The 27507-nt window shown below is 42.3% G+C and overlaps 2 protein-coding genes across 2 annotated transcripts; both read left to right on the forward strand.

Annotated features, from left to right (window-relative positions):
* The first annotated feature begins 2249 nt into the window (after positions 1 to 2249).
* On the forward strand, positions 2250 to 15427 carry kdm6bb (lysine (K)-specific demethylase 6B, b). Its single transcript, XM_061085341.1, has 19 exons — positions 2250 to 2368; positions 3627 to 3683; positions 3924 to 4143; positions 4259 to 4504; positions 4618 to 4767; positions 4850 to 5128; positions 6074 to 8610; positions 8699 to 8825; positions 9714 to 9819; positions 10360 to 10565; positions 11612 to 11745; positions 11827 to 11895; positions 11985 to 12133; positions 12886 to 13000; positions 13091 to 13278; positions 13442 to 13583; positions 13654 to 13780; positions 14288 to 14489; positions 15408 to 15427. The coding sequence occupies exons 1-19, from the start codon at positions 2250 to 2252 to the stop codon at positions 15425 to 15427; spliced, it is 5193 nt and encodes a 1730-aa protein (XP_060941324.1).
* A 7814-nt stretch (positions 15428 to 23241) lies between these two features.
* tmem88a (transmembrane protein 88 a) lies at positions 23242 to 27317 on the forward strand. The gene is made up of 3 exons (XM_061085738.1): positions 23242 to 23721; positions 24870 to 25195; positions 26586 to 27317. The coding sequence occupies exons 2-3, from the start codon at positions 24887 to 24889 to the stop codon at positions 26871 to 26873; spliced, it is 597 nt and encodes a 198-aa protein (XP_060941721.1). The 5' UTR covers positions 23242 to 23721; positions 24870 to 24886; the 3' UTR covers positions 26874 to 27317.
* The last annotated feature ends 190 nt before the right edge of the window (positions 27318 to 27507 follow it).

Raw genomic sequence — 27507 nt, forward strand, 5'->3', positions numbered from 1 at the left:
TGTGTGTGTGTGTGTGTGTGATGTTCCTCAGTGCTAGCTCTGCAATAGTGCACAAATTGAGAAAGCAAGTTGTTGTTTGTTTGCAGGAATTAAATGACAATGACTGTCACACAGCAGGTGATTGACAGTCATATGATGGAATTGATCCAACCAGGATCCTGAACAAAGCAAAGTATTCGACATCTAGAATGGTTCTCAGTTGGGTGTACGGAACCACATTTTATTCCCTATAGATCCAGATTTTTATTTGGATCTACAATTATTTTCACACAATCATAAATACAGGTCCCCTAAACATCTACGATTTTTTAAAATCAAAATCATCCTGTTCTGGATCCGCACCAAAATTCAATGGAACCTTGACTGACCCATATTGCATCTTTCTACCAATTTCTGTGGCGATCCGCCGAATATGTTTTGCATGTTGCTTAAAAAGAAACAAAGAAACATACAAACCCAGAAGCAAACAGATGGGAGAAAACCTAACCTCCTTGGCAGAGGTAATGATACAGATTGTATTGCTAGATTAAACCTTTCACATGTAGAAGCACATTTAATGGAACGCAACAAATTACCAGACATTTTTCCAATCTATTGTAAATCTTCATATAGCAGCCGATGGAATACTGTGCTCTATGTTAGGGGAGAGTCCTAATTTCACTTGACCCTATGTAGTAGTGAAGATTGCATGTACATGCAGGGTGTCAGGTCTTCTTCCTGCTCTAAAAATAAATCTCCATGCAGCTGACTCCGAAGAGCCGAAAGCCACGGCAGTAAGAACTGTCTGGCTTCAGTTGCTCTAGCAACTGGTTGGAGATGGATGCTCACGGAGGCTGCTCACTTACATGTGGCTCATTCACTCACACAGAGGTTACTGATGCACAACTATAAGTTCTGCCTTTATGGAACTAATTTGCAGAGTGAATGAATAAACATGTATCATTGGGGGAAATGGTCAAAAGAATGCACGTAGAGGTGCAGCCTCTCATAGTGCAGCAGGTCGCCCTTCAGTATGCAACACTGATCTCAAACTCAGTGCTGAAGTGTTTGGCAGCAGCAATAGAGACAGAAAGAGACTGGAGAGGTTGAAGAGACAATTCTGTTTTCAACAAAGGGAAGATAAATAAAAATGAAAAACTATAGTGAGAACAACACAACATTTCTGCAGGGACACAACCAGCCTGACCTGAACACCTGACCTGATATGGGGGTGCAGTTCTCAGTGGGAAGACGTGGAGCTCACTGTGCCTCTTGAAGTTTCTTTACTGGTAGCCAGTAAAAAGGAATCAACAGGGAGAAGATGGAGCTTCAGCGTTGATTTGAAAAACCAACTCTCTCCGAGAAACGAAGAAATCAGGGCTCATGTGGAGAGATCCATTCTATAGGAGCCCCCCCCTGCCATGATTTCTTTTTCTTTCTTGTTAAAGGGAGGTTGCCTCAGTCCCTCATCTTTCCTGCCATGTGTTTTCATCACTGAATGGCCACTGGCTGTGGTGGCTGCTGGGAAGCGGGGATTAGAGAGAGACTAAATGCACAATGCAGCTCTGGCTGACTGATGATAGGACCCCTGAGCAGATACAGTGCAGCCGAATATACAGCTCCAGGAAAATCGAATTTTCTATATAGATACACAAATAAGTGACACTTTGGTGCTGATGTCAATCACAGGCTGACAAGATGTAAGCAAGAACAAAAGACATTTTTTAAATACATGTCGGGTTCATCTCTCTCTCTCTCTCTCTCTCTCTCTCTCTCTCTCTCTCTCTCTTCTCTGTCTCTCTCTCTCTCTCGCTCTCGCTCTAGTCATGGACAGAATATATCTCTCAACCATGTGTCTTTTCCACAGGCTCGATTTTGCTCTCAGGTGTGAAGTGGAGGGCCTCCCAAACACAGACCAAGACTGGTAACTACACAACATGTCCATCTGTCTTTGTGCACGTGTGTGTGTGTATGTGTGTCTGCCTATTTCAATGCAAACAAACACTATGTGCACCAATATAGTACTTTACAGTATCACAGAAATAAAGATGTGCATAGATAATTGTTTTTCACTACTGACATAGTAATATAAGTTATAAGCCTAAATTAGTTTCACCGTGTTTTGTTTTTACTGTACTGTTATTCTGATACTGTAATATATACTGAAGTATTTTACTTTAAGTGATAAGGGATTCCCTGAGATTGTGTCTGTTTATTTATCAAAAACACAACTTCATACCCATGAAACCCACGTCTGTGTTTCAGGCTGCATGTATCACCCAGCAGAGCTGTACTCTGGCCGTAGCACATGGGACTCCTATCCAGCTGGAGGTCCTAACAGAGGACAATGGGCTCCAGTGAACACTCACCTCTGGAGCCACACAAACAGGTCAGTCAGCAGCACCATCAACATATGTTCAAGTGTTTTTTCCACAGAGTGTCACCTTTTATTTCTCAAAGCACAGCAGCCCATTCACATGGGGCACAAATATGTTTCAGATGCACTTAAAATAGCCTCCTTTGTATTTTATGTTTCTTTACTGATCATGGATTTTGTTCTTATGTTGTGAAGATCAACTAAAACGGACTAAAAGACGACAGTAAACTTCTCTCGGGGGGAGAAAATGGCTTAAGCCTTCCTGAAAAACAAATTAAGCTCAGTGAAAGTGAGGATGAACAGCCCCAGCGAGGGTCATTTCAGCAGGTGGGACTCCAGCCTTTGTTGTCTGGGTTGATTTAAGATAAGCACCACTTCATGATTAACTGAAAATGTGATGAGCTCTTACTTCAGCTGCAGCCGGGTGCGGGAACCCGTCTGTGCAGTTTAAACCAGCACAAGTGTGGTGAACGTAACTATAACGTCTTTCAAACTGCAGCTGAGAGTAAAACCTCAACGTAACATTTCTCTGGCAGCAGGTGGAGGCTTTAACCAAAATGTGATAACTGCAAAGAATGTGTGTCAGGTTTTGGCTTTGGGAATATAAACAATTGTGACTCTCAAAGAGACACTAAACTCTAAATTTCATTTTGGGAAAAAACTTTGCACATAACTCATGTACATGCGCTATAGGTCGGTTAAATGTCTAATAAGACTTTAATATAGAATATACTTGTATAATATATACTTTATACTTATTTAAAGTAGAGGAAATTAAATAATTTCAATGATCATTTAAAAACTTCAGTCGAGTCACATTGAGTATGGTACTTCTCTGTGGTCAAAGAGGTTTATTCGGTTATGTCTGAGTTGAAAAGAAGTGTGGTTACTATAGTAAGGATACGAGCCGTTTACAGTTTCTCTCAAGAGCCACTCATAGAGAAACCTCAACAAGTCGACACTGTGCTTCCTCCGTCCCTCGGAAATACACACGCAAACTCAATTTGGTGAGCGGTTGTTGAGACAATCGAGTCAGCCGGAGATTTCTCCTTCACAGATTGATGTCTATCACAGTCTCATGAGAGCTACCGTTAAAGAAATGATCCGGGCCAAAGTCTCACGTCACCACTGAGTTCTGTTGAGTTAGAGATTCAAAGAAAGAGCACAAAAAGGAAATCAACAGTCAGGATCAAGTTGGACTTGCTGCCCGAAACGTAGCAAGAAGGCTCTCAGATTTGTAACATCATCACATGAACTTTCCACATTACAGATGCCAAGAAGGGCGCAATCAATCACATCATCCACCATCAAGTCGTCTCTATAACAGGTGAGTGAAACAATTACTTCCCGATAGTTTCTTTCAAATCTTTCACTCATTTCAAAGTTATGTATTTTAATTACATATGACATTGAAACTTGGAAGGCTCGTGCAGCTTTTGAGAAGTTATCTACCCTTGAGCCATTTGAGCAACAGAGCAGTACCAAACTTGATAGACATATTCCCTTGATGTATGAAGTTCCATTACTTTAAGTACTCGCTGCTAAGTTTATTTGTTATTCCTCATAGGGGGGAGAGAACAGTCAACCATGTTCAGGACAAAGGTATCTCAAAGGGGCACAGACAGCATCCACGTGTGTGGGATGGGAAAGAGCCGCCGTTTGAGGCCCAGAACTGGCATCACAACTCCTCGCGCTCATTCCACAACCGAGCTGAAAACAACAACGGTTATCCAACCGCAGCCGGAGAGCGCTACGCAACCTGGGACAATAACCTCAGCAGCTCTGAGGTGAGCCCTGCTGATCAGGAACGATATTATCTTCCAAGGTGTTGAAATTGTCGTTGGAGCTGCACGCTTGTCTTCGTTTGACTTTTCTGACTTTCCGATTGTGGTTGTATGTTAGCATGGGGGTCCTCGCTTTCATCGCAACAACAGAGAGCTCCAGTCTCCGCCAGAGAGATGGGCCCCCTCGGACTGTCGCAGGAGCCCCCCAGGCAGGATGATGAACAACAGACCGGGGCCCTGGAAACGACCGGCCCACCATCAGCGGCGAGATCAATTACACGAGCACAGTCCATCCCCGCCTCACCCTTCATCTCCGAGGGAAGAGTGTCCCGCTAAGAGGAGGAGGGACTCTGGTCCTGATCAGGTAAAGTTTCTTGACTTGGTACAACAACATGACGTTTTATTTCTGTGCAACAGCACCACCTGTTGGTATAAACCCCGTCTAGTATTACAGGAAACCTATGCTTCTCTGTCCAGTCACCTCATCCTGGATCAAGACATCTACCTTTACCGGCCCCCTCACCGCCTCGCCACCACCACCGTCACCAAGATGACTGGAAGCCCCTCAGCGACCGGGCGGGTCCTTTCCACCACTCCGACCACAGGACCTCAGCAACACAGCAACAGGTCGGTTCTATCATCTGTGGAGGACTTCAAAAAAATTACAGATGAGCAGAAATGTGGATGATGTTTGATTTCTACCCTCCAGGAAACCTCTAAACTTCGAGCTGGCGGACATGGCTTCAGTAACAGTAACCCGGCAGCTCTAAACCAGAGTTGTGGCAGCAGACCGCCACATCACGGAAGCAGAGGGAAGGTCGAGCGGAAAATCCCGTCTTCACCAGCAGACCACACCCGTGTGCCTTACAGCCACCAAAACCATCATTACCACTACCAACGGCACACAGGCCATCCCAGAGCTCCACAGCACAACCTGCCGCTTCACCCTCCAGAGGACTCACGGAGCCATCACCACAAACTAAGCACAGTAAGAAATAAACACTGAAACAGCATGAACACAGTTTTCAATTAGCCTTCAGAATGGGCTTTATTTTACATTTGAATCAATGTTTTTTGAGTTTCAAATGTTCTATTCTATTTGTGTCTATAATATATTAATGTCAGCATAAAATATGTTATGATTTAACACAACAGACTCACAAAGCAGCCATTTTCCTCTGACATCACACTTGGCTATTAACAGAATAATGTTGTACTGCTGTGATCCTGGTTCATAAGTCATTTAAACACAGAGAATCGAACAAACTGTTTTCATATCACAGGTCCCTAACTGATCAGGCACTGAAAAGATAAGAAAATCTTAAAATATATCAATGCACCTCTGGGACACAGTTATTTAAGCCTAGAAGTAAAATGCACTGGAATCAAGCTTGTAATCTAAGGGTTAACCCTAACCCTAACCCTGAAACAAACTGTTGATATAACAGTGTGAATATGTTCCAGTGAGCAGAATGTGACACAACGCTACTGATTTAACCTATATATTTCTGAGGTTAGGTCAAAAGACACATTTGCACTTAATGTTAAATTGCTGGCTTGCTTACATGCATTTTACTTACAGTCTTAAATAATTGTGTCCAAGGTGTGCATTCATATTTCAGCATAAAAAAGCCCTCATGGCTAGGAACTGGTTAAATGCTTGCTGTTGTCCAATGGCAGCTAATGAGATATCAAATATGTCCTTTGAACCTGAAACATGCTCTTATGTCCGGATATTAACTATCCATTATCTAGTAGCTGATCAGTCAGGAAGCAGTGAAATGAAAACGCACTCTGTGTCTATATGGTTTATAATCCTGGATAACAGCTTCCTACAATGATGTCAGAGGAAAATGGCCACTGTGTCAATATGGCCCATGGAGAGCTGTTTTCCTGAACCACAGTCTAAATGGATATAATATTAACTCTGCAGGAACCTCAACGCACTCATCAAAGAAGCATTTTAAGGGATCCAGCCCTCGCCCATTCTTCTGGTGCAGATTCCCCTTATTCATCCCTCCTCTGCAGCCCTAAAGATGGAGGGTCCACTGCCAGCAGTCCACGTGCTCTCTCCAGTCCCTCTTCATACACGGCGCCCATCGGCAGAAAAGAGCCTGCTATCGTTCGTCAGTGTAGCCCCGGCCTCAGTGGAGAGCAGAGACTCCATGGGAGCCCCCCCTCACACAACCAGACCAGGTTCTCAGACGTCAAGTACAGAAAGAGTTCACAGCCGCTCTGCTCACGACCGCTCCCCCACGGCAGATCGAGAGCAAGCAAGCTTGACAAGGAGCTGGAGCAGCACGCAAAACCTGAGTGCAAACAAAAAGATAAGCTGGGGAAGAAAGAGAGAAAGGGGGATATTCTGAAGACGAGCAGAAAAGGCGATGAGAGAAAACGACGGAAGAAAAAAGAGGAGAAAAGGCCGGGCGAGCGAAAAAGGAAAAGAGATAAAGCAGTTAAAATGGAGGGAAAGCTAGGCTTGAAAATCGCGAAGAGGGACATGTCCACCTCCATCTCTGCCTCAGCGGAGGGCAAAGTGAGTAGGATGGAGACTCCGACCCCAGAGGGTCAAAGCCAGTCGACGCCCAAACACAAGCACAGGGCGAGGAGTGAACGAGCGGAAGGGACTCACCGGCCGTTCGCAAATGCTCCTCCTCCTAATTGCACTTCACAGCAGCTGCCCTCAAAATCTGGAAACCACAAAATGTCCAAAAAGAACAGCGGTCCCCAGAAACACCCTGTCAAAAATCTCCCAATGACGTCCCCCAGGAAAACCAGCGCCAAACAGACCAGCAGGAGGCCCACCACTGTCTCATCCCAGTCAGACGGCAGACCGAGAGGAAAGCCAGACGATACACTCCCTTCACTGTTGTTTAAAGCCTTAGTACCTCTCAGTGCAGCATGTTCCCTGAGCGCAGAGCAGGGAGGTGTTCTCACTGCCCCGGACCTCCAGCCTGTGGGGGTGATGGGACATTTGAGGGAAATAGGAGACAACCTAGCGAACACTCCTCCTGTTCTGAGCTGGCAGGGCTCTCCAGTGTCGAGTCTGGAGGAGGATGAGGACGGAGTGATAAGTCGACCTGTCCTCCAGCCCAGCCCTACTCAGTGCTCTCCCCGGCCTGTGGACAACGACAGCTCGGACGATATGGAAAAGGAGCCTTGCGAAAGTTCACGAGGCGACAGCAGCGACAGGTCTGAATACTGTGATCCGCCCGGTTCCGCCGAACAAGTTGCCGAGGAACAATCAAAAGAAGACGTGGACAGCAGTGGGGAAACTTCTGGCTCTCTTCTCCGTGAGCTTTGCCACCACAAAGCAGGGCTGGACGACGTCTTCAAGAGCCTGGCCAACTTCCTCGGAGGCCAGAGGGTCTCGAGTCGAGGCGGCCCGTTTGGTGGTCCTCCAGACAGCACTGCAAGAGGGGTGAAGTACTCCTCTTCTCTCGAACTTGGGCCAGATATACACTGCCAGGAGCATCACGATTTGTCCCCTAATTCCGATCCCACAGCGTCCTCCAAACCTGCTCATATTAAATCACCGACTCACGCTACCTCAGGCTCCCTTGGGAAATCCCACAGTCCGACAGAACTGAAAACTGAACCCGTCGCCGACGCCCCAGTGCAGGAGCCTGAGACTGTGGTGAAAGTAAAACAAGAAGGTAAAGATACCGAGATCCTCCCGGAGAGAATTGACTCCTCTCTTCTCGACGGGTCACTGAGTGCAGAGCTGAGAGTGACCACCACGGATACAGCCTCTCTCACCAGCCTCCTCACTGTTTCCACCAAGGAAGAGAGGGGACACAGCACGGAGCCCGGACACAGATGTGCAGACAGAAAAAGAAAACAAAAGGATAAGGATGGAGGAGGAGGAGAAGAAGAAGAGATCAAGATTAAGATAAAGACAAAGGAATGCAGTGTCATCTGTCCCAAAAACATAATCAATGAAGTTAAGGATTCGGAAGAGAAAGGTGTTTCATCCTCGGAGAGAGCCATCTCCAAAAGTTCATCCAGACCTCCCAAAGATAGTAGGAAGGGCCAGATTTCTCAGGAAAATCAATCGCCACGTGGCAAGGACATCCGGAGAGAGAAAGAAGACACTGGGAACGCTGAGGTTAAGATAGAAAGAGAGGAGAAGGAGCAGGAAGTGGTCACCGAGCTAGAAAACAAGAAATCGTCCGCAGCTAGAAACCCAGAAACGAAAGCTCCAAACCCATCGTCAACTTTAACAATCAACCCGTCCAACCTGTGTGTCTCAACACCGGCGAGCAAACCCCCCCGCTCCTTAGCGCCCGTCGATCCACTGAAACTGAAAGCGCTGTCCATGGGCTTATGTAAGGAGCTGAAGATCCTGCTGTTCAAAGTGGAGAGCGCCGGAAGACAAACGTTCAACATATCAGAGGTGGAGGAGCAAAGGGTCCCACTTTCCAAGATCAACATCAACAACACGGCAGCAGAAGTGATCAGATCCTGCAAGTAAGTGCTCGGAGAAAAAGATGGGAAATTTCAGAGGTAGGTGTCTTGCTGACTGATGTGTTTTTATTGCCCTGTTGTCTTTTTCCAGGGGGACGAGGGTGAAGGGGAAGTTCACGGAGTCGTACCTGCTCTCCTCATTTTCCGTTAAACCCGACATCGCCGTCAAGACGCCCATTCCTCGTGAAAAGCTCAACCCTCCGACACCAAGTATCTACGTGAGTCCATACAAAGTAGCCCAGCCTGTCTTGTAACATCATCAAATATTGACTCCCAAAATTCTTATTTTTAACCATGCGAGCACTAGTGCAGTGCCTGTTCTAAACCTGTTTGCTTGGCTTGTGGCGATGCTGGTTTCAGCTCTCTTTCTGAAACTGTAAACGCGATCTAGTTGAGCAGCAATAAGTAAAGGTCGGCTGCAGGACTCTGACGCTGCGTCACCACTGCTGCACAATGAGCTGTTCACCTGTTAATTCAAAGTTTGGTGAAGCTCGACTCAGTACGTTGGTGAGTCCTAGCCGCCGCTACGACACAGATCTGGTGGCTTGTTGTTGATTCATATTGAACGCATCACATGTCCAAATTGCACCAAATTTGTCTTCCTTATAATAAACATACCAAGTGTGGAGCAAATATGATAAGTGGTTCTTGAGGCATGTGAGCCACAGATAAACAGACAGAGAGATAGAGATTCCTTAACATTTGGGATTCAGACTGATGGACTAGCTGATTGATTTCCATACAAATAGGTACAGACATTCATGCCTCCCTTCAGGTTTATCTTTAGAACTCTTAATTTTAATTGTTTAATGCTTTTGCTCATGACCAAACACAGTTTTACACACAGCTACAGTTTTGACAACTCAGCAGAGCTGCTAGCATAGTGTCAGATGCGTATTTCTTATGAATACCAGCTATTTTAACGATCATAATGATAAGAATTCACTTAAATCATTGAACTGATAGCAGCAGAGAGAAGTGCCTTATCATATCTTGTTTCATCACATCTACATGTTGTTTAGTTTTCAACTGTGTGTATTGTTCAACTGTGTTTAAGACCCATACATTGATTCCTTTTTGCTGCGTTCCCTGTGTGGTGTTTGCAGTTGGAGAGCAAGAGGGACGCCTTCTCTCCAGTTCTGCTTCAGTTCTGCACTGACCCCAAAAATGCTGTCACTGTCATCAGAGGCCTTGCCGGCTCCCTCCGCCTTAGTAGGTTTATCCACCACACTCCTCTCAGCCAATTCACTGCACTCCAATTTCTCTATTTAGCCCAGCAGGATTTATCAAACTCCATTCACCCTGAATGAGTTGATAAGTGAAGCATCACTATTAGTTAGGAGGACCCATTGTTTATTGTCTGGTGAAAACAGGGCTTCTTCTGAAAGCACAAATAAATACAGAATATATCCTTATTTTTAGATGTGCAGTGGTAGACTTTGTAGACATTTGATATTTCTACAACAGAAAACATGTGGGCTCTTTGTACAACACTTGCATCATTCCTTTTGTAAATAAAGATTTTAGAGACTTGCCTAAAAGTGCCAGAGGCTGGTTCTGAACACTGCTGCTGTATCTTGAAAACTGTCACCAGTCTTATGTCTTGAACACAGAACACATCACTTTATGATCCATATTTGAAGTCAGACAACATTTGCTTAACCTCGACATTGACAGGGCTACTGGGAGGCCGTATCAAGAATTGCTGCTTTGAATGAACTTGCCTCATCTCTTGTTCTCTCCTTCTTGTAGACCTTGGTCTTTTTTCCACCAAATCCCTGGTGGAGGCCAATTCAGAACATGCAGTGGAAGTGAGGACTCAGGTGCAGCAGCCCGCTGATGAGAACTGGGATGCCAGTGGCTCGGCGCAGGCGTGGCCCTGCGAAAGCAGCCGCTCACACACCACCATCGCCAAATACGCCCAGTACCAGGCCTCCAGCTTCCAGGAGAGCTTGCAGGTAGACATTTTCCCTCATCGCACACGTATGTGCACACATGCTTGTTTTGAAACTTATCTGAAACCAGGAGAGTGTGCGTTACATTCAAAACCACAACTTTGAACAGAGCTAGAACTTGTACGAGAAATACGTACAAGTGATTGAAAATAGTTTGTGTTATTCATACATTTTCGTGAAATTTTGACTTCACAGCTCCATTATATCAATAAGTTGATGGTTGAAAAATGACTAAAATCGACTGATTTGCTTTGATAAGAGAATTTAAAGGGAAGGTTCACCCCCAAATTAAAAATTCACTCATTTTCTACTCGCCACGAAGTCGATGGAGGGCTGGGTGAAGTGTTTGAGTCCACGACTCCATAACACTTCTGGCTGCAACGCTGTTTACCCCTGACACTCTAGAAGTGTTTTGAGGACTCACACACTTCACACACTAACACTACCCCTCCATTGTCATAGTGATGAGTAGATAATGAGTGAATTTTCCTTTTTCTGTGAACAATCCCCATAACCTCATGTCAAACTATTTCGTCTTTATTGCATTTATTTCTGAAAGTACTTTGGTGAAACAGTTTTTTTTAATTATCCAGTAACATTTTTATAATGATGTTGATGATTATACCTTAGTATAATAATATAATTTCACACTTGAATTTGGTAATTCTGAAGTTTCCGCTCTTCTCCTCGCGCTCACACGGCTTCTGTGCATGCGTGAAATATCTACTCTCATATTTTTCCTCTGCTCTTGGATTATTGTATGCAGTCTGTCAAAATTTGCCAACCAATAGGACGCCAGGTGTAGCGATGACAAGCTAATGCACCCACAACGATGGCAGGACAATTTCTTTTGTTAGTTTTGAGTGAGAGCATTACAAAATCTGAAAGTCAAAATCAATAAAATGGTTACTTGCATAACCAAACTTAAAGAAACCGAGGTTTAATGGCCATTGGGCTTAAAATAAGCAAACAACTAAACTTGCAGCATTTACTAAAGCCTGTGTTCATGGTGTTAACATGTCAGCTAAGCTCCTGCAGATGTGTTATAGGAGGAGAAGGAGAGTGAGAATGAAGACGAAGGAGAGCAAACACAGAGCTCGGACGAAGCAGCCACAGCAAAAGCTGTCCTGATGTTAGCCAACAGCAAAGGAGGTCCCCCCTCAACTCCCACCAGCACACCCAGGTTAGCACCAAACCGTGATCTCACTGTTTTACTGTGTGAACGTTACCCACCTGAGACTTTGCTTTCCCCCCCTCCCCCCAGCTCAGACCAGAAAACTGCTGGAAAGATCATTAAATTTGGGACCAATATTGATCTCTCAGACCCTAAAAGGTGAGATCAGGATAAATCTGCCCGCTCCAGCACGAGCCCCCTCAGGTTATTGTTGTTTCACGTGGTCCCTGGTGTTTTTCTTTAATAAGGTGGAAGCCCCAGCTGCAGGAGCTGCTGAAGCTGCCGGCCTTCATGAGAGTGGAGTCCAGCCACAACATGCTCAGTCATGTCGGTCACACCATCCTGGGCATGAACACTGTCCAGCTCTACATGAAGGTGCCGGGCAGCCGCACCCCGGGTGAGTGTATCTTGCAGAGATGGGAAGTACAAATACTTCAAAGAATACATTTTTTTAAGGTGTCTGTGCTTTACTTGAGCATTTAATATTCTGAGGACTTTTTACTCTCTTCATTTTAAAACAAATTTCTGTGTTTCTACTCCTTACATTTTCAAAACAGGCTCATTAATTTCGTTTAAAGGCATTTGCGGGGAATTTTTTTTTATTTGATTTTGTATCATCGAATGCCGCCTTCCCAACATCAAGACAGAAGTCAACTCTAAATGGACAGTAACATAGAGGAGGCGATTCCTTGAAGTGCCAATCACGCACAACAGATGTAACCTTGCCTTATACACATTAAGAAACTCAATTTAATACTGTTTAAATTTCATCCTGGGTCATTCTTCATGTTCACAAATCATTTTTTTGCTTTAACCTGTTTAAGGTATATCGATTTTATTTTAAGTATGAGTGGTTTAAGTTAAATAGTCTTTGATTTATATCAGTTTGCTTTGGACAGATACAGCTGTTAGAAATGGCCTTCAGAGGGAAACCTGTTACTTGTATACTTGATCAAATTTAAGAGCCTGTACTTTTATACTTTTACTCTTTAAGACAACTTACTGTATTTCTACTTTGATTACAAAATGTGTGTTATGTTGCCACCTCTAGTTTCTAGTGTCAATGTATAGTTATCTTAATAATTAGTAATTTTTTAAGCAGGCCTGTTTTCAAACTTTAGAATTCCTAAACTTTGCATTTATCACCAGGTCACCAAGAGAACAACAATTTCTGCTCCGTCAACATCAACATCGGACCTGGTGACTGTGAGTGGTTTGCCGTCCACGAGCATTACTGGGCAGATATCAACAGATTCTGTGAGAAGTGAGTGATGGGGCTTTAAAAAACAATACAGTGGTAAACGTCAGCTTGTGTGCATGCTAACGTGCACCTCCGCCAACTGTTTCTTCTCAGGCACGGGGTAGATTACCTCACAGGGTCCTGGTGGCCAGTGCTCGAGGACCTCTACAGCTCCAACATCCCTGTGTACCGCTTCATCCAGAGGCCGGGCGACCTGGTGTGGATCAATGCAGGGACTGTGCACTGGGTCCAGGCCGTGGGCTGGTGCAACAACATCGCCTGGAACGTGGGACCACTCAACTGTAAGGACAAGGAAGAATAGCTTATTTGAAACTGCAGCTAGAAATGATAAATTAATTTGTTGCTCTTTGTCTCATTTAATATATATATATATATATTATATGTTGTTTTTAATGCGCTGTCCATGTTCAGCCTCAGCACTGTTTGTGTTCTCTGCTCGCCCAGCGTACCAGTATCAACTCGCCCTGGAGCGCTTTGAGTGGAACAAGGTGAAGAAGGTTAAGTCAATCGTTCCCATGATCCACGTCTCCTGGAATGTGGCTCGAACCATCAAGATCACCGATCAGGATACATTCAAGATGCTCAAGTAAGATGTGTCCCTGTGCGTATTGGTGTGTGTATGTGCGTGTGTATATTTACTTGCCACTTTCTCTCAGACACTGCCTGATGCAGTCCATCAAGCACATCCAGATTCTGAGAGATCAGCTGGTGGCTGGAGGGAAGAAGATCTCTTACCAGAGCCGCGTGAAGGATGAGCCGCCATACTACTGCAACGAGTGTGATGTGAGTCGCTCCTCCCCCCCGCCTCTCACTGTCTGTACATCTATCTGTCTGATCTAATGTGGGACACCACCTGGAAAACCATTGATCTTATAGGCTTCACACTTCCATGTGTATTGTTTCGGGCCCAAAGAAGTGCAGAGTCCAATTTGGTGCGATTCCGACACGTGATGTGTTCTTTATTAATAAACTTTGGATAAACATGCGACCAGTGTTCTGTAGCAGCGTACTCATCCACGTTAGTGACGTTGGCAATTACGATAACAGCGCGTTCACGACAACAAATAAACAGGTGAACAGCTCTTTGTATTTGTGGTGCAGCTCAGGGTTCTGAGTCCTGCAGCTAAATCACTGCAGGTCACTTTTAGAGAATGGAGCAACCAGCATCACCACTAGCCAAACAAACAGCCTATTCCCAGCAGGCAGGTTGAGACCAGGATCTGCACTAGTACAGGGAATTCTGCGTTTGTGTACGTGGTGTCGATGCGTCACAAATGGGTTGATGTGCAGGTGGAGGTGTTTGACCTGCTCTTCGTGACGAGTGACAGCAGCAGTAAGAAGACCTACGTGGTGCACTGTGAGGACTGCGCCCGGGCGAAGAACCCTTCTCTGGCAGGAGTCGTGGTGCTGGAACAGTATCGAATGGAGGAGCTGATGAAAACTTACGACAGCTTCACTCTGGTCAGTCTCACTCTCTCACTTATCTCGTGCAGTAATAGTGAACACTTCAGATATGGCAAAAAAGACATGAATCACACACAGACTGTCATCACACAGATAAGTTTAAATTGCAAAACATTCACATTAACTAAATGCTGTTCTCATCTATTTTCCAAAGCCATTATGCCTCAGAATTTAAAGTAAAATGTAATATTGATTTTCAGTCTTCCAGACAGGAAGTTCACGTCGGTTCATTCCAGTACAATGTAGAAGTAACTCTTGCCTTAACTATTTTTATAAACACATAGATACATTTATTTGTTGCTGAAGTTTATTTTAGGATTTATTTGTACTTTAGCTGCAATAAGGGATCCTCTTAGCTATTTATCAGTAAACTAACTTCCAGGACAACATCCCCTTTATTACAAGGAACATTTATATTGCATCTTTTCACAGCTTCTATGAATTTCTGTCTAATAAGGTCCTCAATGGAGAGAGGGTGTTTGCATAAATCAAAATAAAACTTCAATAAGGCATTAACGCAAATTAAATGTTCACTATGTTGGATTACCTGCTGTTTCTAGAGCAGATTTGGAATGTGTGAAAGGTAATTTCCGCACAATGCTTTCACAATATAATGTTCAGTTTAACAAGACAGTTCACCACAGTGTACCATTAATACAAACTTCTGGACAAAACGAAATATTCAGCGTATATTCTTATATTCTCTATACATTTTTATCTTAATTTTCTCAGTAGACTGCATACCTCCAGACCACTTCCTTATTTCCTTTATTTTTATACTATAAGAACTAGGATCTTCTGTAGGATTAAAAGGAGAAGCTGTACTGAGGGCCATTCTGTTTTAAAATAGTTAGAATTAATAATTGGCCTCTACTTGATGAGTTAATATTAACACACATCATTTTCCTGTGATCAGCTGAGCTCTATCTCTTCTCTTCCTCCTCAGGCTCCGTCGCCCATTTCTAAGTGACGACTCCTCCCCGGCGTCTTTCAGCCATAACCAAAACTCTAATGGCAGCACAAATGTTGTCTTCGAAGGCAATCTATTCCTGCAAACACTGAATCAGCCAATCACGTTTACTCAGTATTGTTTACATCACACAATAAGGTATGGATACTCAGCCAATCCAACTCTCGCTCACTGTCTTCCCCATACCAGCTGCTGATTGGACGTGTGTTTTTTTTTAAATAGAATGACTAGACTGGTACTTCTCATGAAAATCATTTCCGACGTGGACAACAAAAAGAAAAAAAAACAAATGTGAGCACTGCTAACACTGAAAATCAGGTGATATATTTAACGGACACTGCTGTGATTCAAAAGCGTCAAGTAGCCAGTTCTGTGTATTAATTCAGGTACTTTTATGCAAATCCAGTAGAACTTTTTTACACCAATCTAGTTATTCTATATGTCCATGAATTTGCTGTGATTCTATTATACCAGCAGGGGAATCGCTTCACAGGAGAAGTAGCTGATTGTCACATTTGGCATCGTATTGGTTCCTGTTTTTTGTTCTTTATTCAGGTAAACTCTCTACATTTGTAATTCTTGTCTGTAAACTCTTTGAGGTGCTATTCTTCGGAGGTGCTTGTTGGATACTTTAAAATTAAAAGTTTTACCAGCCTAGAAGTACCCCACATTGGCCTTGTGAACTGTATTTAAAAGAGAGGTAATTAGACGATTAAACGTGTGCTAATAAGGTTTTATGTGAGTATAAAAAACACAAAAATCTAATCAAAAACTTTCATCAGTTTCTCTAAAATACGGGTTTACCAGTGGACTTATATGGTTTCATTCTTAGTTGGAAAATTAGATGTTTTTTCACAAATCAAGCTAACTCTTTGTTGGTATTGTTACTATGATACACCCAGAAAGCCGAAAAACATAACATTGAGTTGTTTTTTTATTTTTTGAAATGAGGAAACAATCTGTTTTATACCTCTTTTGTTGCTATGTTCTTGTTTGTAGATGACAGAGAAAATAAATAATTGTAAATTGTGAATGAATTTATGCGATATGTGGTGTGCACAGACGAGGTGCAGGGGGTCGGTTATGCAGTGTTTCTGTTCTGCCCCAAAACATTGGTCCGTGATGCTCGGCTCTGTGCACTGCCACTGGGTTTCAAATGCTGGATTTACACTTGAACAGGCTGACTAGCACATTAACCAGCGTGACATTTATATCGTCCATTTTCTTCATCAGTATTTAGGAAGTCCTTCAACAGTAAAGCTCTTATTGTGTTGATGCTACATAGTCTGAATTTATTAATTCCAAACCTGATTGTTTTTTCCTGTTTGATTTAATACAATTGTTTAATTGTTTTAATTTATTCTCCCTCCTAGAAGGGTTTTTGTCCTATGAAGTTAATTCTAATTTGTGAATAGGAAAAATACAAATATAATTTGATTAATTGTTCCTTATTTTTCAGTTTAATTTGTTAATTTACTGTAGGTTGCTGGTTTTTACATTCATTTGTTTCTGTCATCATGTCATATTTGACATTTGCTTAATTTCCGTCACAATGTGACAACAAATATATCAAACATTTATATATTTTTTTCTCTTTAGATAAATAACATAAACAATCAATATTGATAAGGATATGTAATTATGAGCAGCATATATACAAACTAAGTTGAGAAATCGACTTCTAAATGATCTCAGCCCTTGTTTGCCATTTCTCTCTCAAATGCAAATATTACTCACCGATACCCGCAATAAGCTCATATCAGCTGAGTTATTGTTCGAGCTCTTTTTCAAAATACTGATCCGGCATCTTGCCACATCTCATACGGTCATCACGTACCACACTGGAGTGTATTCACAGCTTAGGTTGTGCAGCCGTTCGAAATAATCCCTTGCTAGCGCCAACATCGCTGAGGATCCTGCCCCCTTCCCCAGTCAGTCTGTGCACACCATTTCATGTACATACTGTATCTGTTTTCAGGTTTACTAGAAGACTTCTGTAGTTTTGTTCTCAATCAAAAATCTACTTTGTATGTGGTCAAATTTGTCCACCTCAGTCACTCGTTTTTGTTGTTGCGATATTATAATACACCCTGTTTGACTCCAGTTGAAATGACTGCAATGGGAGTTTCTTCCCACTTTTATACCTCTTTTTGTTGTTGGCTTCTGCTTTTTTGGATTACAGAGAAATTGTAAATTGTGACATTATTTATACTGTACATGGTTGTTTTCTTATATATTTATTGCATTTCAGTGGGTACTTCACTCGATAAGGGGCTACAAGGTATTCGAAAAGTGTAGTATGATCACAGAGTGTGGATAGGGGAAGTGCAATCAGGGGGGGTGGTTTGATTTTCATGGTGCCGGACCCCCTCCTTGCCTCAATGCCCCCTCATTAAACAGCATATAATGATGTATGAACATAGGTTACTGATACAGCTCAAACCAATCAGTTGGTGCTTAGAACCATTTCGACAGTTAACTGGAAACAGAAATGGAATGATGTCTTCGTACTGTATCACACAGATAAATAAAAGATCTTTTTTAACTTTATTTCCATTGTATGAAATTCATAATCTTGTGAAGCATTAGTGGTTTTATGATGAGCATTAGTCGTAGTTGTACTTCTTGACTCTTTTGCGGAGACTTTTAGGGATGTGACATTTTAATGGCGTCGGGGTTTTTTGTTTTTCCTGTGTCTTGTCCTCATTATTAATATTATTTCAAGGATGTGATGATGCTCTCTTTTTTTCCCTGTTGACTTTGTTTGATTTTATGCTGCACTTATTATTTTCAAAAAGAACTCACATAGAGGAAAATCCTGAGCCAGACCTGTCTTAAATTGTATTGTTGTTTCAAGAAAATAAAATGTTTTGATAAATTATTCAACAATGAGTCCTTGTCGCTGATTCTCACTGGTTTGTCCTCTCTTTGAGAACGAGGTATCCAGGTCTGCTCTCCCTCTGTGTGTCCAAAATGATATGCTGTAGCACCCGAGGGAGAGGAGCTGCTCGGACGTTTTCTGAGAACATGGGTTGGGGGCAACAGTTTCTCTCCTTCACAGTTTGATTTCAAAAACCTTTGCTGAATGATTTCGATATACATTTTTGTATTGCTTCTCATACAGGACAAAAACAGGCGGTGTTCTGAAAAAGCAAAATGTAGCCCCATGAACTACTTGATAAACATGAACCTAGAATTCACCCGAGTTGAATGACGCTATCACCAAACCCTGATGAAGGCATGAGCAGACATGTGTTTTTCAATGCTTCAAGCCCATTGAAATAAAGGCCTTTCACATTTTTCAAACCACTTTGAGTGCCTGGACCTAGAATCTTCATGCCTTTCTTTTTGGACATAAGTGTTTTTCATGTTGTTATTAACTGTTTAGGGAACAGAACCATCTGTGTTTACACATCATTCTATCTATATATCTGACTATCTGTCGTTCTATCTTTTGTCTGTTTTTTTATGTCATTTCTATCTATAAAGACTGCATACAACCACAGGATGGCGCCATATCTCCAAATATCCAAATTCTAAGAAGCTGCTTTACTTAGCATTTTTACAAAGTCTCCTTTTCAAGGTGGGACAAAAAATACCAGAAGCCTGTCCTGCTAAAGATATTAAGGAGGAAGCGGGTGAGAAACCTGCTTTACCTACAATGATTTCATCTTCACCAATTCAACCCATCATTCAGCACCACCAACCAAGGCGTCACAGTATCAGGAGACTTCAGGGCAGGCCTAGATTGTCGACCTCTTGTCAGAGTGGTTGGTAGAGCACAACAGTGAGCACAGGAGGCAACGCTGAGCGGAGCAATCATGTTTGAGCGATTGCTGTCAGATGACAAGGAGAAAACAACTGGAGGGTTTTGTTACCTTAATCAAACTCTGAAAAACTGTCACTCAAAATGGCACCGTTTACCAAAAGCGTCTAAGAAAACCTATAACACCGTCTGGGTCGTGACAAACCTCTAAAGCACATATTATAAACTATGGATGAAGTCCAATAAGGCTTGTCTCTCCAGATCCTGCATGCAGATGTTTGTGGAAAACATTTTTGTCTCATTTCCAGGTTAAACTTGCATAATTCTCCACTCTCACTCCTCCAGACGTCATTAACCACTTTGCGCTCCCATCAGCACTTTTGACACTTTCGCTGCGTAAGAAGGGAGGCTTTCACTTATTTATGCAATACTTCCAAACTAGATTTATTAATCATGAAGTCTCACCGGGAGATCTGGAACTTATCAAACCTCTTCTGCAGACTGACTTCATTATGTATTGACAGCAAGCAGCTTCACAGCAGCAAATGAGATCTTTGTCTCAAACTTCCAACCAATGATTGGCGAGGTAGAGGAAAGTGTTTGTGATCTTGCAGCCAGTTGTCTTATCCGTTAAAAGTCACTGCTGCTCATGGATGATCCTTGAGTGATGTGTCCCTGCACACCTCTTACCTCCCATCCTCAACCATTCCTCTCTTCCCTATGAGCAGCCAGACAATGTTGCCTGGCAACACAGCCAAGGTGTCCAGGAAACTGACGAAGCAGACAATGCAGGCACTGCGTTCATCATCACTGCCGTCACTGAGCAGACAGGCCTCTCTGACGTGGAGGGAAGTGCTGCTGATGAACCTGTGCGTGATAAAAATATATGTGAGGAGAACTGGATGGAAACAATGGGGACGGAGGGGGAGGGGTGGGCATGAGAGGACTCGGAGCAGGGTCGAGGAGAGTGATTTGTAAACAGGAACCGTCCAGACAGAAATGCACAGACCAAGCAAGCAGCTCTGACGTCACACGTTTCTTTGTATACTGCTGTTTTGAAACCTTGAGACCTTTTAGAACCCAGGTCGCTGGATTGTATATATCAACACAGGCCTGTTAATACACAACTAGCTGCATTTCTCTCACTTACTCAAATAATTATTTGACTAGAGAAACCCCAAAAATGTATATATTTCACTTACATCTGCTTCCTGATTACTAACTTCATTCAAAGATGAATACATGTGACATATCGTTCACAATATGCATTTGAATCGAGGAAGTCAGATGTGGCTGCTGACCCAAAACCTGGAGGCAGTTGAATACAACAAAAGTTGCTGTTTTATATTCTCAATAAGAAAAGTAAACTGAAAACATGTATGGTTTTACAATATCATAGCATTTTGTATTAAATAAGTAATATGAAACCAGATAACAGATGTTTATGTGTAAAAGAGTTAACGACTTTGAGTCATGTGCAGATGTTACAGAAATGAAAATGTATTTATTTATAAAAAATAAATTTCTTTATATTTCAGTGTGACACAGGAAGAACTGAAAATAATGCAACAACAATGTATACAACATATTTATTGTACAAAACAGTCTTCAAAAACGAATTTAAGTCTCCATATTTTTGTGTTTTGTTTTTATATGCAACATCTATTGTACTTCTGTCTGTCCTGGTAGAGAGATCGCTCACTTCCAACTCTCCCTGAGGTCTCTGTGTTATACTTCCCCTTTTAAAAGTGTTGGTAGTTTATCTTCACTCTAGCCGAGGGTTAAAGACGGAATTTGGCCTGTAAATAACATTTGATTGGTTGATTGATTGATTTTTATTAATTTCAATGGAGAAGGGCTGTATGGCAAAAGTAGAGATCATGTGTGTTGTCTTTCTGGTGGAAGGAGCCTAGTTACATCCTCCCTATCTGTGTCCTCTCATGCCACAGGTGATTTCCTTCAGTTTGACCACATGTTATTCAGCTGCACCTTGGTCTGATGACCACCGGGTGGCTTTACTTGACCAATTTGATTAAGATGCTTTTTTCCTGTAATTTTCCCACCAATCTTTTGATACCATCCTGTGAAAGAAGCAGCAGCTCAATGAAGTTAAGGAAGAAGGTCACAATAATAATCCTAATCATAAACTGTATTTATGTGGCGCCTTTGAAAACATGGCTACAAGGTTTCAAAAATGACAAATTGCAATCAAAAAGGAGAAAATTTAAATAAATTTGAAGATCACACAACGAAAGAGCAAAAACTGTTACAGATGAGAAAATAGTAGAAAATAAATGTAAGAAAACATTTAAAATAGTCGGTAAGATCAGAACTATAGGAGTAAGCACACCATAACAATGTGTCCTTAAAAAGGATTTAAATGACATTCAAGGAGTTTCACAGACCGATCTCCTCACCAGAAAGTAACTGAAGGTAATCTGAGTTATAATCTTTGTCTGTTGTTTATATGTTTGTTTATTTATTTATTTTTTATTTTATCCATTATAACGCCCTGGATGGTTTGAGTGAAGTGATGAGGGTGGGACACAGTCATACTGAACATCCATGTATTGTCAATCATAAAGAACAGGTTATGCGTCATTCACGTCGGGTGTCTTCCCAGCTTTTACGTTTGCCATTTATTTTAGTCACCAGGGTTGGAGGACATGAGATTACTTAATGTGGAGACACAGGGACATCTCATTGCAATGTGTGTGTGGACACAGCAGCGGATATCCTGGTTCCAAGGACAGGAAGAGTGCTCTTCCTCTACCAACCCCCTCAAACATTGACATACACATACAAACAACACACTCTGTGGCATTGTTAGGGGCAGAATCACTGCTCAGACCTTTTTTCAGTTTTTATTTTTTTTACATTGAATGCCACAGGCTCTTGTTCCTCGTACCAAATCTTCAAATGCACCGATTCTCTCCGGGGAGCGTATATATCTACCCCTGAGTGAAGATAAATAAACACAGATGCCCAGAGTGAGATGAGAAAAACTTCATATCAAAATACTAATTTCCCCCTTTGAACTGAGCCCCTCAGGTTTCTTATCAGTCCCATGATAGCCTCGTTCCCGCGCCAAATGAGTCCATGTTCTCCCCCATCCTCATTTCCTTATGTTTTCTGAAAGCGGAGCTCTGTTTTTCATCAAAAGGTCAAGGGCCAGCGCCCTGTCATTCCTGCTTCTAAGCCAATCTCCAGCTGCTCTGGCTGGCCCTTTTACCTTTTTTATTATTACTTCACCATGCTGTGATTCTGCTGAGTGGCTGTCTCATTGGTCTGCATCAGCAGAGTGTCGGGGGTGATGGATCTGACATGGTCACTTATAGATACATGACAAAAACAACAAAAAATTCCAATAAAATTTTCAATGAGCAATAAGAAACTGTTTTCCCCCTCATTCTTTTCTTTTCTCTCCTTTATATTTATGTTATATATAATTTGTTGACATTACATTACATATTACATTTCATTTAGCTGACACTCTAATCCAAAGCGACTTTAAGTGCATTAAACCATGAGGGTACAAGCCCAGAACAGCAAGAATCATGTAAGTACAATAAGTCTTCAAAAAACCCAAGTGCTATACATATAAGTGCATAGGTAGGTGCAACTAAATGTTATAATACATATATATATTTATTTTTAAATATAATGTTATAATGTTTTATTCGTTCTGATATTTTTTGATATCTACATTTAACTCTACAGCTATTTTCACTCATCTGCAATGTTTGTACGTTTTTTAATAACGTTTCTGGCATGGTTTAGGTTAGGTTTGTATTAGAGTAGTTTTATAGGTATTTTTTTAATTTATAAAATCTTTAAAGTTAATAAAAAAAAGCTCAGCTTGTTTATAAGTTGAAACCCACCCCTCCAGTGAAGTGGAGAAAGTTCTCTGTGAGGGTGTAAAGTGGGCAGCAGCGTACCCTGCCTCCTCTAATCTGTCCAAATAAACACTTTTCCTCCCTCCCCCTGGTTCCAGGGGGTTATCACACAAACCCCTCCACCGCTCCCCTGCCCACCAGAAACAGCAGTCTGTAACACAGCCCAGCCTGCTCTCTGTGCATTCACAGTCGAGGCAACACAGGATACACACTCACACACACACTCGCTCACTTAATCATATCTCAAACTGGAGTCGGAGTGAGGAAGCAGAATGTCAGGAAAGGAAGCGCTGAAGCCAGTGGGAAAGCAAAGTTTGCCTCACGTCTGTGGAGTTCCTTTCTGAAGAGTGGAAGCTTAAATTTACAACAGCAGGCGTATATCTGAAGATTTTTTTTTCTGGTTTGCCTTTTTTGGAAATAGACTAGAAAACTAGAAAGGTAGTCAGTATTAGAATCTCAACTTTCACTTGGATACCATCCTCAAGATCTGGAGAAGACATACATCAGGAGGAAATTCTTGAAATTCTCTTTGTCTCCGACCACTCACTGCTCCACAGGTCTCTGAGTCCCATCATCTGCTGCCGTCATTGAACTGCAGGAGGACACATCCTCAGGTTTATACCACACAGTAAGTGTATCAACAGTATTTCTCTTTTATTCATTCGCTGTGTTGGAGAAGGCCAAACCTGAACCTTATCGAAGTAGCTAATTTACTTGAATGAATCAGGGTATACTTCTTAAACAACCAGAATGATCTTGACCAAATTTCTGTGATTGTGGAGATTTGTGAATTTTGATGAGGTTGATTCAATCTGGAAACAAAAATTGATGATTTCATCATGAGGAAAATGTTAAGGCTCCAGGCTGGAGGCTGACACGCGCTCACACACAGAGCCCCTTCAGGAATGCAAGAAGACGCCAGGAAGAGTAAGGAACTTTTTGAAAAAGGTTTTTCTACAGGCCGTGGGTTGTTGCAAACAATCCTATGACATCACCCAACAGTGAGCGGATGATGGAAGGGGGCGGTGTACATTACCGGCATTTGCATAAAGTGTCATTGACAGGACAAAAATGAAAGAAACACATGTGTTCACATGGTTTCACACAGAAGCTGCTCATACCACTGAAAACCGCAGGAAATAGAGGAATTTGTCGTTTTCTCATCACATGGAGAATTTCCGTTAAGTCACAGAGTTCGAATGAATTAATTGTGAATGTAGAAAAAAACTGTAGCACAGCTTTCATTCTTTAAAAGTCATAACATTGTTCTGACACCCACATCAGTGATTACGGATTCGACTTCTCAGAGTTTTCCAGCTGCCGTGGACTCATTGTTCTGGGTGGTGGTTATCCTGCAGTTTGGAGGTGGGGTCTGTGGAATCCATTTCCTCCCACTTATAGCTGTGCAGTTATCTGTGTTGACTTTCCACGCCTTTCACCACATTATTCAACAAGGTCATTACTCAATGGACAAACAGCTTTTCATGTTTTTTACTGGGACGTCAAAAGAAATCAGGACATGGAGGGAGAATTTTTGAGCAACAGAAAAAAATGGGTGTTATTTGTAATCAGAGACACTTTAATATTTCAAACATTACTATGATGAAAACACATTATATCCACATTGTGAAACAGAAATTTTCTTTATGCAGTTTTCCTCCAAATGTGAACTTCTTATCCTGATGGCTAGGTTGAAATTAAGTAAATTTAATCCAGATTATTGATTAGACTCACAACACTATTGGGATGAATCTATTTTGTGTCTTTTCCCTGCAGTTCAGACCACTAAGAAGATGAGTCTGTCACTGAACGGGACGCTGGAGAAGACCATGTCCGAGACGGCCCCCTCTGAGCCACGCTCCCCCTCCAGAGTGGGGTCAGCGGTCGTGGTGCCGCCTCCCTACTCGCTGGGCGGCAGCGAGGTGGCTGATTCCCCCCTGGAGCTGAGGGGCTCTCTGGACTGCTGGGCCTGCTCTGTGCTGGTCACTGCCCAGAATCTCATCATCGCACTGATCAACGGCGTGCTGGCCTCCATCGTGTTCGGCACCATCCTCACCCCTGCTCTGATTATGGTCATATTCGGCTTCCTCTGCCACTCCACGGTAATGCTCTCTCTTGGAAATGTCTTGCAGATTGAAAAGCAGTAGTTTGTGAATAAATTCTCTCTAAAATTAAGAAATGTTCTGAAGCAGGAAGTGATGTAGACTGTCAATCAGGGAAAGAACTGCACAAGGAGAAAGAAAAATGTTTTTCTAGAGATTTGATGCTGTTTTTCTGGATATTCCTGGAGCTTAACTCAAATTTTTTGCAGCTGTCACTAAGCTGCTCCACTTCCTTAGTGCAGTGCATTGTGGGACCATAACATAAACCATACAGAGATTTTTCTAAATCCACTCGATGATGATTCAGTTTCCAGTGTGACCACACTAAACCAACAAAACCTCCCTGGAATTAGTGTGAAATATGGAACTAGGGTACAAGTTGGGAGCTTTTCTGAATGAATAAGACATTAAACCCCATTCTCTAACTGAATGGGGTGTCAGCTGGGTCCAACATGACACACACAGGCCCCAAAGGTTAAACACAACCAACACCCTGTTCTCATCGCGATAACACACAGCCACTAAACATGTAACACATATACACACGTGTCCAATCATGTTAGGGGGGTCAGGGACCATACAACACTAAACTTTATCAATCAATCAGACACAAGCAGAGGTCATGAACAGGCAGAGCATCATGTTCATGTTTTCATTTGTGACAATAATGTCATCTTTCACTCTGGTTATTAATACGTTATTGGTCATATCAATATCCAGTGTTTTCTCAATGTTTGCCTTCCACCATATACTCTCCCTTCGTAAACCCTATGGAATCATTTTTCTCAGTATGCTGGTGGAAAGTGTTTGACCGAAACTCTGATATCCAGGAAAATCTCTTGTGAATGGACACAGAGTGTGATGATGTAGGTGTGGAATCTTTTCCAAGCTGGATCCGGAAAAAATGATTTTCCCATTGTTCAGAACTGGGAGCATTGCCTGTGATGTAATGCCAACTATAAAATCATATAGTGCAGTTTGTTTTTTCCTTCAGGTTTTCATGTTTACATCTAAGTTTTAATAAAGTGCAGGAATGGGCAAATATCTTAATGTTTTGGTAAACATTTTTTTGTGAGTGCAGAGTTTTGCATTTATATATATAGTGTGTGATGATTGCCGGGTAGTGTTTCTGCATTAGCCGGCTTTGTGTCTTATGTGGTGGCAGTGTTTGGTTTTGGGTTAAGATAAAATAGTTTTGAATCAATTGTTGGATTTCGCAAGACAAGTTAAATGTTTTGTGAGTGTAGCTTGAATTTTGGGGTTTGCGTTCACTGGAGAAGAAGATTCAGGACATGGGTTTCAGAAAAACTCTAGGACCTGTGACCTTTGACCTGTTCACAGCTCGATTATTAGTAACCATGGCATTCATCCATCCATTTTCGTCCTCCAGGTGCAGCCCCATGGAACATCTCTGTACTGCTCAGACGTGCTGGATGACGGCGGCTGCGTGGCCCTGCTGGTTGTAGGTTTCCTGCTGCTCACCCCTCTGCTGGTCCTGGCCCTGGCGGCCTACTGTCGCCTGGCCCGACACCTCCAGCTGGGCATGTGCTTCATCCCCTACAGCCGCGCCGTCTACAAGAACCTGCCCCTCCATCGCCACCGGAAGTCTGATGGGGTTGGCTGCTGTGGTCAGCAGGGGGCTTCAGACAGGGAGGGGAAGGGCAGCATATGGGTGTAGGGGAGGAGGGGAGGAGAATGGGGAGGAGCGCAGAGGAGGAATGTCTAAATGATTGTAAGATGTATCCATTGAGTCATTTTGTTTGAGTTTAGCTTTTTTTTCTAATGCAAATTGCCATTGTACTTCTATACAGCCATTGTAAAAATCCATCATCATTTATTGTGATTGTTTGGAATTCAATATTGCCTTTTATATACTTTTCCACATGTATTTTTTATACTTTTTAAAAACAGTGTTGGTTGACCTGCGAGCTGAATTTTGTGTTTTTTCTTCAAAATACATCAAAATAATGTGCACATATGGTGTTGCAAGCATCATTATTCCAAGTCTGTGGGATTAGAGCTTCTGTGGTAAGACTGTAAAGACACGTCATTTAACGGGACAACATTTCTACAGGTGTCCAACATGTTGATAATTCTCATTAAAACGTGAACATTCAAACAAGTGACTGTCAGTGTTCAAGACTCAGGTAGATATACAGTACATTACTGTGGTACATCTTTCATCTTAGCATGTGATATCACTATGATGTATTTATTCAGTCTACATCCTATTGTATTAACCACAAATAAGTAACTTTATCTATATTTTAGAGTAGATATAGTACATCATACCTTTGTTGTTTACATTTTGT

The sequence above is a fragment of the Limanda limanda genome, chromosome 14 (genome assembly GCF_963576545.1).
Source record: "Limanda limanda chromosome 14, fLimLim1.1, whole genome shotgun sequence".
In the NCBI taxonomy this organism is placed as follows: Eukaryota; Metazoa; Chordata; class Actinopteri; order Pleuronectiformes; family Pleuronectidae; genus Limanda; species Limanda limanda.

What these genes read in the sequence shown, in the direction of transcription:
- kdm6bb (XM_061085341.1), top strand. Translation starts at nt 2,250, where the DNA reads ATGTATCACCCAGCAGAGCTGTACTCTGGCCGTAGCACATGGGACTCC. An exon ending in CTCCGACACCAAGTATCTAC is followed by an intron (nt 8,826 to 9,713) that starts GTGAGTCCATAC and finishes TGGTGTTTGCAG; the next exon opens with TTGGAGAGCAAGAGGGACGC. An exon ending in GCTTCCAGGAGAGCTTGCAG is followed by an intron (nt 10,566 to 11,611) that starts GTAGACATTTTC and finishes GATGTGTTATAG; the next exon opens with GAGGAGAAGGAGAGTGAGAA.
- tmem88a (XM_061085738.1), top strand. Translation starts at nt 24,887, where the DNA reads ATGAGTCTGTCACTGAACGGGACGCTGGAGAAGACCATGTCCGAGACG. An exon ending in GCTTCCTCTGCCACTCCACG is followed by an intron (nt 25,196 to 26,585) that starts GTAATGCTCTCT and finishes TTCGTCCTCCAG; the next exon opens with GTGCAGCCCCATGGAACATC.